The sequence below is a fragment of the Pongo pygmaeus genome, chromosome 1 (genome assembly GCF_028885625.2).
Source record: "Pongo pygmaeus isolate AG05252 chromosome 1, NHGRI_mPonPyg2-v2.0_pri, whole genome shotgun sequence".
NCBI lineage: Eukaryota > Metazoa > Chordata > Mammalia > Primates > Hominidae > Pongo > Pongo pygmaeus.
In genome coordinates, this window is record NC_072373.2 from 167,826,195 (window position 1) to 167,838,486 (window position 12,292).

The 12,292-nt window shown below is 35.9% G+C and overlaps 1 protein-coding gene across 11 annotated transcripts in view; it reads left to right on the forward strand.

Annotated features, from left to right (window-relative positions):
• DOCK7 (dedicator of cytokinesis 7) overlaps window positions 1–12,292 on the forward strand; it is a 240,872-nt gene that overhangs the window by 206,633 nt on the left and 21,947 nt on the right. For 6 of the 11 annotated variants that reach the window (XM_054484551.2, XM_063654819.1, XM_063654813.1 and 3 more), the window contains 3 exons: window positions 506–637; window positions 2,163–2,177; window positions 11,746–11,871. In XM_054484551.2, coding sequence (XP_054340526.1) covers window positions 506–637; window positions 2,163–2,177; window positions 11,746–11,871 — 273 coding nt within the window. Of the gene's footprint in view, window positions 1–505; window positions 638–2,162; window positions 2,178–11,736; window positions 11,872–12,292 lie in introns of all 11 variants that reach the window. The other 5 variants (XM_054484560.2, XM_054484572.2, XM_063654823.1 and 2 more) reach the window with 2 other exon arrangements.

Sequence of the window (12,292 nt, forward strand, 5' to 3'; positions counted from 1 at the left end):
AGAGGAGAAGATACATTGGAAAATTCTTTTATTAAGCCTTAATACAGCTAAAAATTAGTAGTATTTGTTTTTATTTTCTATTGGAAAAACTTCAGTGGTAGTATTATTATTTTTTTTTTCCCCAAGATGGAGTCTCTCTCTGTCGCCCAAGCTGGAGTGCAGTGGCGCAGTCTCAGCTCACTGCACACTCCGCCTCCCATGTTCACGCCATTCTCCTACCTCAGCCTCCTGACTAGCTGGGACTACAGGCACCCGCCACTGCACCCGGCCAATGTTTTGTATTTTTAGTAGAGACGGAGTTTCACCGTGCTAGTCAGGGTGGTCTCGATCTCCTGACATCGTGATCCACCCGCCTCGGCCTCCCAAAGTGCTGGGATTACAGGTGTGAGCCACTGCGTCCGGCCTCAGTGTATTATCTTAATAGAAATATTGCGAATTCATATAATTAGTTTACTTTCTTATTGATGTAAAAGAAAGCAACATCTTACAGAATTTTTTCTTATAGGCTGGCATGTATGAAGCAGTTAATGAGGTTTACAAAGTACTTATTCCTATTCATGAAGCTAATCGGGATGCAAAGAAACTATCCACAATTCATGGTAAACTTCAAGAAGCATTCAGCAAAATTGTTCATCAGGTAATGATTCCAATTTCTAGCTTCACTATAAAGGGAAAAAACTGTCTGAAAGCATTAATGTTGTTTTGCATTGATGTCAAACTAGATCCCGTGAAATGACCATTTTAATCAGACTACAAATGAGTGATCAAAATGATAGTTCATGGCCAAAGCAAAGCTCATTAACAATAAAAATGAATTCACCTAAAGTAAATGGTGATCATCATAAACTTTCTGCATAGCTTTTCTTTTTCATTTTTGAATTATTAATTAGCAAGTTTTTAAAAATTGTGATTTTTTGTTTCACAAGGTGGATCATAGTTGTGAATCTCGTTTTAAAATTGATACCTATTCCTTTGCTGTGAAAATAAAGTTTTTATATTTCAGCTTTTTAAATTAAATGATGTGAAACTTTAATAATTAAACTACTAATATTTTTAATGACTGCAACTGAACTTTATTTTTCCTAGATGTTTACATTCAATCATCCTTTGATATATTTCTAATACAAAAATAATATTTTGTGAAAATAATGAATAAAATGGTTGTCTTAATGTATATTTAATTCTAATAGTATTTCATTACTTAATCTTTATAGTTCATTATGGAATCTACATATTATCACTAAAGTTAGAATCAAATTAAACTTAATTTTAAAATGAAGTACACTACTAGCAGTTGATTTCTTTGAAACTAAATCCTTGGCTTCATTGAAATACTGCAGAATATCCTATCGAGTCTCCTCCTCCTCCACTTTTCTGTTCCCTTCCCCGTGCTACCCTACTGTTACCTACTGCTGCCAATGTCAAAGGAGGTAGAGTATGACTATCCACTTTTGTATTCAGTATTAGTCCTACTTTGTTACCTATCAGCTTGACCTCTTCTTTTTTGCAGTGAATTAAGCTGTTCTAAATGAACTGATTAATCTGAAAAGCCTTTGACAGTCTAAAAATAGGGCTGCTATCCTGTTAAGTCAGGATTTTATTGTCATCTATTAAAATGTTAAAGTTGAAAAATATTGATTAGGTTTCATGACCATAACAGGTAGGTCTTTTAATAATCAGTTATACATATACTATCACAGGAACCTGAAGCCAGTTTCTAGAGCTGTAAATTGCACATTATAAATGTTAGGTCTGGAATATTTAGAGCTAGTCCTTTCTGAGAAACTTTTAGCCATTTATGTCATTGGCATTTGAGCAGAGTTGCAGTTTGTATTTTAATTTATCCTGAATACTTAGTGAAGTGCAGCTCACCTTAGTTAGAGATCTCACTTAAACATGTAAATGGAACAAGCTGCTGGCTCTCTTCCCCTAAAATTTGTACTTTCACTTAAAGTTTTTAAAAGGCAAAATTTTAGCCACTGGGTTTTGCCCAAGCAATTTATGAAATTATTGCAGGTCTTAAGTAAATGAATATGCTGTTTAAAATATCCTGCTGTCTTCTATTTGTGGAGAAGAATTTATGGTATATGGTGCCTTTGGCCTTTTTTGTTCTTTTAAACAGTTTTTTTATGACTTGCCCTTTTTTACTTTTTATTATACAGAGTACTGGCTGGGAGGTAGGTAATGTTTTAGTTAGTTAAAGACACTAATAGATTGATTTTATCAGATTTCTTATGCCAATGCTTTGCCCACATGTGCTAGCTGTGGGCATTCTGTTGCTATCTGCTATCAACTGAATTCATTAACCAAAGAAATTTTGTTAAAATATTGTAAGTTATTTTAAGAAATATCTTATTATGAGGTCGTAGGCAGTGCATGGAAATCCATATGTTACACTAATGAGATTCTTTGGTAAATGAGCCACTTTGTCATCACTTTAGTTTTTACCCTTTGAAGCATTTCTCTCATCAACATTTATACACAGATTTCTTTTTTTAACCATATTGTTTCACCTCATTTTACAGAGGTCGATTTATGTGTTATTGCTCAGAGGTGTAAATAAAAAATACTCTATTTCATCTGATCTCAGATGGCATCAATTACAAAACATACTAGTATTTTATATGCCTTTAAGAAAGGAAAAAAAATCCCTGTGTATTAAACCAGGATATCCTATTAGTTGAAAGATGAATACCAACTACAAAATCATTAAAATGTGAGCAAAAAAAGTACATTTTAGAATTGATGAGATACTGTGTTAATTTGATCTTGAGTCACTTCACCTTGACTATGAGCACTACTGAGGAAAGAAATTCACTTTTGTCATTTAAATTTTGTTGAGGAAAGGGATAAAGAAATTAAGAGAACTTATAATTTAATTTGACCTCGTGTTCTGACAGCATTTGATATATTGTTTGATAAGACTACACATGCTTCCTTTTATGTAGTAGTTAAGACTCACAAAAAGTTATATGTAAATACAATCTTACCTGAAAAAAATGCCAGGAAGAATTGATTACCATTATTTTAAACGTTTCTGCAAAGGAAATAATTCTATAAAATATGCCCTAATTTATTTTGATGAGGTAAAGCAAGGTAGTAATAAGTCAGGTTTATTTAAAGCTAGGTATATTTGTAAAGTTGTGTGCTTTGCCTCTCACTTGTTGTCAGATTTATGTTGATCGAACAGCTTAGGCTTCTTTTTTTGGGTTTGCATTGCAATCCTTGTTTTAAGACCCAAATAGAAAACCTTGGGAATAAATGTTATACTGAGTTTTCCTCCATTTCTGAAATAGTACCCAAGTCTTGTTTTTCTTTAGATGAAGCCAGTACTTTTATAAATCTACCTTAATTCTCTAGATAAAATGTATATGACTGTATTAATACTCAAAATATAATCCTCATTCCTATGGCTCAGTTAAGACATACATAGAGACTTGCCATGGTTATCTATGAATGATAAAACTCATTATAAATTTCCTAACATGAAATAGAATTAGTTGAAAATTAGGCATAAAATAATATATTGAAACCTCTGAGCAGTTTATTACTAGTTTCTGTGATGCTAAATCGACCCCTGAAAGGTATAATTTTCACTGGTTATGACATTAATATCATTCTGTCATCATGTGTATTGCATGGTAAAAGTCTCACAGACTTTATTTTCTTGTTTATATACTTGTCACTACCTTTTACTGGACCTTTAGCTTTGTAGCTGCTAAATTTGTTGCACGTTTGTTTTTTGCTTTTCCTTTGTAAAACTTAAATGGATGCCTGCATTTAAAAAATGTGTTTTCTACCATTTGCTGCTTATTTGTTTTGAAATTTCTGTAATTAAAATGCTTTCTGTTTTCTCTTCTCTCTTGTCCCTGGTTGCTGACCCTACTCCCCACTTTTACTATTGTCTATTGTGGTAAGTTCTATCTTGTGGATATTTTTCTTTTTGACTCGATGAAAACTTCAGTAGTTTTGTTTTTTCTAAAAGCCATGTTTCCTAGCTAATTTTCTAGTATTCTGGTAGAGCTCTCACTGGATTGAAGTCCAGTAAGGATAATCTGTACATTGTAGAAAGGCTCTTTGAATTGATAACTTGCTCCCCAACTTACAGGAAAACCCCATCTGGGCTTATGTATTAGTCACATGTTTCATTTTTTTATTGTGCTCCTTGATTTAGTGCAAATTACTTGAGTTGGCAAAGCTTTTTAGAGGTGTGTGTTTGTGTGTGTGTGTGTCTGTGTGTGTGTGTGTGTGTGAAAGATAACTCTAAAACTTAGTATTTCGGTAAAGTCTTTACCATGCAAAATAATAAATCATGAACCTTTCAGGAGTCATGTGGCTGTTATCTCCTCTGGTAGTTTCAGTTCTTTTAATAGCTGTTTAGTGTTCACTTTTATTTTTACTTTTCCCTCGAAATAGTAGGAAATAAATGCATGTTTGTTGTCTTTTAAAATTTTTGTTTATGAGATGGGGTCTCACTCCGTAATTCAGACTGGAGTGCAGTGGCACGATCACAGCTCACTGCAGCCTTGACCTCCTGGGTTCAGGTAATCTTCCCACCTCAGCCTCCCGAGTAGCTAGGACTGTAGGCACATGCCACCAGCTAATTTTTTGTATTTTTGTAGAGACAGGGTTGTGCCATGTTGCTCAAGTTGATCTCAAACTCCTGGCCCCAAGCGAGCCACCTGCCTCAGCCTCCCAAAGTGCTAGGATTATAGGAATGAGCCACCATGCCCAGCCTAAAAGCATGTTTTGAACACTTCTTTTTTTATGGTGCATATTTAATTATTTTTAGCAGAAAGAGAAATGTTAAATTTCTATATGAAAATTTTTATAACCACTTTCTATGTTATGTATGTATATATATATTTTTTTGTAATTATGTTTGTACCAGCCTGGGACAACATAGTGAGACCGTCTCTACAGAAAATTAGAAAAATTGACCAGGTATGGTGCTGTGCATATGTACTCCCAGCTACTCGGGAGGCAGAGGCAGAAGGATTGCCTCAGCCCAGGCATCAAGGCTGCAGTGAGCTATGATGGTGCCACTGCACTCTAACCTGGATGACAGAGTGAGACCCTATCTTAGGGTTAGGGTTAAAAAAGAAAAGTTTGTTCAGTTATCAAATAGTGACGAATTTGTATTCAGAAGTACACTAATACAAGTTTAAATTTTTCAGAAAAATCAATCCCCAGTGATAACATAGTCATGTGATACTTTTTTTTTTCCATTCAAAGATCACAACATATTTCTTTAAAGAACACCACTACTCTAGTAAAGTATATCTTACATTTTCTGGAAAGGCTAGAGAAGATCTCTACTAGATCGCTAAGGAAATATAGATTACCCTAACTTTTGAGATTGACAGATGCAAATTGACTATATCTTAACTCTCATTATTGGACTGAATGGACATGAATGTGAGCCAGTATTTGGGTTTTTATATGTTCAGAAATACTGGCCATAGTTCTGGCTCAGTGGCTTCTGTTGGATTTTTATTTTCTTCAATCCACACTAAAGCTGAGTGAGATAAAGTAACACATCCAAGCAGTTAAAAGATAGAACAGGATTAGAAACAGTAAATTATAATGAGCAGGGGGATCAACTCTGAAAGAAGGAAATGAAATAAAAATTCAAGAATAGAGCATAGTGAAAACAAGTACTTTTGGGTAGTCGAGTGGGTAAATGTGACACTCTAAAGAAGAAAGTAGAACAGGTCAGGCACAGTGGCCCACACCTGTAATCCCAGCACTTTGGGAGGCCAAGGTGGGAGGATTGCTTTAGTTCAGGAGTTTAAGACCAGCATGGTCAACATGGCAAAACCCATGTCTCTATGAAAAAAGAAACAAAAAAAATTGCTGGTGCATGTACCTGTGGTCTCAGCTACTTGGAAGGCTGAGGTGGGAGGATTGCTTGAGCCGGGGAGGTAGAGTTTGCAGTGAGCCGAGACCATGCCACTATGCTCCAGCCTGGGCAACAGAACGAGACCCTGTCTCAAAAAAAAAAAAGAAATCAAACATTGTAGGTATAAAAACATCCATGAGCCTTTACCTCAGAAAGGTAAAGTTAGATATGAAGAAAGTTAAGGAAAACATAGTAAATGGGAAGAATCTCTAAAAGGAGATGCTTTCTGGTAGTTAGTGACTCCCTGATGACTGGTATAGACCCATAACTGAGCACCTGATAATATATCCCATACCACTGATTTTTTTCTGCCCCTTATGCTACTTTTGAGAAGAAAAAGAAAGATATGAAAGCCCAGCATGGTGCCTCACACCTGTAATCCCAACATTTTGGGAGGCCAAGGCGGGAGGATCGCTTGAGACCTGAAATTTGAAACCAGTCTGGGCAACACTGTGAGATCTCATCTCTACCAAAAAAAAAAAAAAACTTAGCTGGGCATGGTGGTGTGCACCTGTGGTCCTAGCTACTTGGGCGACTGAAGCAGGAAGATTACTTAAGCCCAAGACTTCGAGGTTACAGTGAACTATGATCACCACTGCACTCTAGCCTGGGTGACAGAGTAAGACCCTGTCTTTTAAAAAGAAAGAAAAATATGGACAGCAAATATTTACTATGTAGATGATATTAGATGTGGTTTCTTTTTTTGGGACTGGGACATAAAATGGTCAGATATGTCCTTCTGATAAGAAATAGAGTACAGTATATCTTGGAAGAATGTGTTGTGTCAGTAAGCCACCAACCTGATTTTTATGCTAAGTATAAAGGATATGCAAGCATGCAAAAATAATTGCAGTAGAGGATGAAATATAGAGGGAAACAACATAGGGAAGAAGGTAATCCTCAAAAGAATTTCTTGAGAAAATTTGTAAGAATTCTCAAGAAAACACCAGAGAAGTGGATGATAGTTCAGGGGTTATACTAATGTCCTGGTATTTATACCAGTATATATAGAATATGGGGAACATAAAGCTTAATTAAGAGCTTGAGGCCGAGCGTGTTGGCTCATTCCTGTAATCCCAGCACTTTGGGAGGCTGAGGCAGGTGAATCACCTAAGCCTGACCAACATGGAGAAACCCCGTCTGTGCTAAAAAATACAAAATTAGCCGGACATGGTGGTAATCCCAGCTACTTGAGAGGCTGAGGCAGGAGAATCGCTTGAACCCAGGAGGCAGAGGTTGGGGTGAGCTAAGATTGTGCCATTGCACTCCAGCCTGGGCAACAAGAGTGAGACTTTGTCTAAAACAAAAAAAAAAAAAAAAACTTAGAGTCAGGTGTCAAATATATTAGAGTTTAACTTCCCACTCCACCACTTACTAACAGTGTGACCTTGGGCAAGATACTTTTCCTCCTCTATAAAATGAGGGTGAAAATAATTTAATCTATCACATAAAGTTGTGATAAGGATTGATATAATACATGTAAAGTGGTTAACCAGTGTCTAGTACATACTAAGTACTCAAAAAATGTTGAAAGTTGTTATTTTTGTTGTTAATATGATTTAATCATCATTACTATTAGAAATCTTAACACTATTTAGTTAATAAAATCTAAGAGGTTTTATATTTCCAAGTTGAGATCTGCAACTAGAAGTGAACTGGTAAATGCTCTTTAAGAGGAATAAACCTAGTAGAAGGAAAGAGAGAGCACCATTGTGTGAAATACTGGTATGCCTACATGGAAATCAGTTAACTTAAAGGAAGCATAGTGGAAAACAACTGGGAGAGGATAAAAGAAGTTAGAGAGAAATGATGTCACTGTGGAAATATACAACTAGTCCAACGGAATGTTTCTTGCTAAATAAATACAGCAAAACTAAAATAGATTTATGATATATTTGTCATAAGAGGTTTGAACCATTTAGAAACATGGTAGATGGATTTCTTTGTCCCGGACATAGTTTTATCACCCAGAGGATTGTGGAAGCAGTAAGTAGAATTGCTAAGGAAGAATAAGCTGTATTGTGAGGAGTGATAGAAAGTTCAGAAAGGATTCATAACAGTAAAGAAAGGTAATGCTAGGAAAACAGGCTAATTTATAGGAAGGTTTTTTGGTTTTTTTTTTTTAATTCAAAAGAAAAACAGGTATCATCCTGTGGTCCAAAGCTCTGAAGAAGAAATAAAGATGAAGTGAGTTTTTCCTGCAGGCGAAGCAATATGACTGTGCTTCCATGAAGCATACTTCCATAGCAGTTTGACACTAGAGGGAGTCTAAGTTGAAAATAGTCAAATTCTCAGCCTTTCTTTCTCTCTAGCCTCATCTCCTGATGCTCTCTCCTCCACTCCATTCTGCACACAAACATTTATTTTTAAATATCCAGTAACTCCTTGTAGTTACTTCTCTAACCTTATCTCATCCGATTCTACCTGTTTGCTTACTCTGCTCCAACCACACTGCTTACCTTCCTGTTCCTCAAACACACTCGGTAGGCTTTAGCCTTCGGATCTTTGCACTGGCTCTTTCCTCTGCCTGGGATGCACGTCGCTCAGGGATTCACATGAATAAGTCTCCCATCTCCTTCAGTCTTTGCTCAGATGAAACCTACCCTGACCATCTTCTTTGTCCCTTTTCTTCACAGATTTTTTTTTTGAGACGGAGTCTCGCTCTGTCGCCCAGGCTGGAGTGCAGTTACACGATCTCGGCTCACTGCAAGCTCCGCCTCCCGGGTTCACGCCATTCTCCTGCCTCAGCCTCCCGAGCAGCTGGTACTACAGGCACCCGCCACAGCGCCCGGCTAATTTTTTGTATTTTTAGTAGAGACGGGGTTTCACCGTGTTATCCAGGATGGTCTCGATCTCTTGACCTCGTGATCCGCCCGCCTCGGCCTCCCAAAGTGCTGGGATTACAGGCTTGAGCCACCGCGCCCGGCCTGTTCACAGATTTATCATAAATATCTAGAACAGTTTGCTAACGCATAGTAAGCGCTCAATAAGTATTTGAATGGATGAACACTTTCCCTAATATTTGTATCTGCCTTCCCCCGACCCTCTATCACAGTGTTCCTTCCTTCCCTTCCCTGTCCACTGGGCCATTTATTTTGAGTAGAACCCTCTGTGTTACCTCTGTTGTGACTTACTTGCAACAAGATTAATCTTTCCTTATACCTCTTTTTAGTATAGCATATATCCCTTTGTTTTGTAATTATTTGAATACATTTTTTACTCTCTTGGGAAGCAAGTCTAACTTATTTTTACTTTCCTATTACTGAAGATGAACAGTGGCTAACATAGTAAACACCCATTAATTATTTTTCCTTGAACCGAATGTCATGAGAAAGTATAATAAAAAGAGGTAGGTTAGTTTTAAGCTACCTTAATAAAATTCAATGTTCAGATTCAAGGTGACATTGAGCCCAGTAACACACCTTCATTGGTCAGATCACATCAACAGTGTTATGGTTATATCTGGGATATCACACTTTAAAGGATGCCATTGAAAAACTAATAAAATGTCAACAGAGTAGAAATTACTGTCATATGAAGATTGAAAACTGGAAAGTTTAACTAAAGGGAACAAGTCCTAATTGTTATCTTCAAGTATTTAAAGGGCCACAATATTGAAGAATTGGAATATTGTTTTAAACTGGAAATCTCTGAGAGGAGGACAGCCAGAATAGCAGCATATTAATATTACAGGTCACACCTGTAATCTCAGCATTTTGGGAGGCTGAGGCAGGTAGATCACTTGAGCCCAGCAGTTCAAGACCAGCCTGGGCAGCGTGGCAAAACCCCATCTCTACAAAAAGTACAAAAAATTAGCTGGGTGTGGTGGTATGCTTCTGTAGTCCCAGCTACTCAGAAGACTGAGGTGGAAGGATCGCTTGAGCCCAGGAGACAGAAGCTGCAGTGAGCCATGGTCGCACCACTGTATTCCAGTCTGGGTAATAGAGTGAGACCCTGTCTCAAAAAACCTAAAAACTAAAAATAAATAAAAAATAAAAAGTAGGAATGTATATGTATATATGTGTATGACATGTTTTGAAAAAAAATTACAAATTTTTAAGTAGTTTTCTTAGGTTCTTTTTTTATTTTTCATGCAGTGCCTTTATTACTTAAGTCAAAATTTACTATTATTATGTTGTTCCATTGGCTTACTTATGGTTTTAATCAGAATTTTAGTTGAATCATTTAATCTATATAGATGGATTAATTTGCTGTAGAAATCAGTTAATTTTTGTGTGTGTTAAATTTTGAAATAAAGTAACTGAAAAAATGGTTTTAAATTAGAAGCCTCAACTTTCTTTAGCTCCAAATACATTTTTCTTTAAAACTTTACATGTTTTTGGACAAAAATGTAGGGATATTTTTTGTCACTATACCTTTTTTTTGGTATTATAAAACTGGTAAATCAAGGATTAGAGCTTCCTATTTTGCTTAATTATGTGTGGCATTTCTAGCTTATTTTATATGCCCTTTTGCTTTTTCAGTATAGGAAAAATAAATATAAAGCAGATTAGGCTTAAAGAGAATTCAGAGGTATTTACTTACTTGTAATGTGCATATAGGCACCACCAGAGAATCCTAAAATAATTTTGTATCTAAATTGTAAAAATTAGCTGAGCAAGGTGGCACACACCTGTAATCCCAGCTACTCAGGAGGCTGAGGTGACACTTTTTTAAAAAAAATTGTAAAAACTGCATAGAAAGTGTCCAAATATTTATCTTTATTGAAAGAATTTGTCTTCTGATATGCTGTGTGAGAGTTAAGGTGACCTTAATGTACTTTGTACCTGACATGAATGTGTAGTTAATGATGCCAATGGGTGGTTTGGGTGATTTAGAATAACCAACTCATCTCAAAAATTTTTTACTTATTATCTTTCACTCATAGATTTTTTTTTTCCCTTTCTGTTCCATTTTTAGTAACTCTTCTACTTAAAAATTTTTTACTGGGCTGGGTGCGGTGGCTCACGCCTATAATCTCAGCACTTTGGGAGTTTGAGGTGGGTGGATCACCTGAAGCCAGGAGTTTGAGACCAGCCTAGCCAACATGGTGAAACCCGTCTCTACTAAAAATACAAAAATTAGCCAGGCGTGGTGGCTTATGCCTGTAATCCCAGCTACTTGGGAGGCTGAGACAGGAGAATCACTTGAACTTGGGAGGTAGAGGTTGCAGTGAGCCAAGACTGTGCCACTGCACTCCAGCCTGGGCAAAAGAGTGAGACGCCATCTAAATAATAATAATAATAATAATTTATTGGCACAGGGCTGCTAATTGTAGAATTTTTGCTTTAGTGCTTCTGGAGGGTCTTGACATTTACATTGTCTGCTCTATGCCAGGTGCTATCTTTGACTCCTAACTTTTACAATCTCATTTAATATTTGTGAAGAGGTTATATAAAGGCTAATGCTAATTTAAAAATATGTAAGTGTTGTTTTAAAATTTAACTTGATCTAGTATGCTCTAGTGTCAGCACAATTAAGACAGTTTATTTTATATCAAGAATCTTTTCTTGCAATAAGAAAAATTAGTTAATTTATCTCAGTTATATAGATTTAAAAAACATAGACCAATGTGATAGAGGCACTTTGTACAAACTCCGAAAAATATTATATGTGATTTAGTCACTTGCTGGTAGCCTTATTTGCATAGTTATTCGTTAGAAATAATGAAAAAGGAAAGACTATTTACTTTGTTTAAACCTTCATTTAAAATATTATAATTTTGAATTAAAACTTTTTGCAATGTTTTGGAAATTTAATGCTGTAACAATCTAAACATAATGTGAAAAACAGGAAGATTTCATATTAAAGTTTCTTCATTTTCCTAAACCTAGGATGGTAAGCGGATGTTTGGCACCTATTTTCGTGTTGGTTTTTATGGAACCAAGTTCGGGGATTTGGATGAACAAGAATTTGTTTACAAGGAGCCTGCAATAACCAAACTTGCAGAGATATCTCACAGATTGGAGGTGAATGCTGTGGTGGTTCATAAAATGTCATCTTTAGTTTGTATTCTCTCTGATGATTAGACTTTCAGATCCAGATCTAATCATTTAGTAAGCCAGATCTTGCCAAATAAACTACTCCATTAGAGAATAAGGATTTTTAATAGTTACAATAATACTCTTTCAAATCTTTTATGGCAACAATAAAATAGTAATATTGTTTATTTTTTGAGACTATTTTCACATATATTTTAGAAACCCCTGTATCCTTCAGAATTACTGCGACTTATGGAGAAATATATAGTATAATCCCACATTTTGTTGAAAAAGACAAAGAATTAAGTAGTAGCTAATAATTGAACTAGAACCAGAACCCTAAGAAATTTATGACCCAAGCATATTATCTCTTTGGCTTAACTGGTTCCAGGTGAGGTATCTTTAGAAC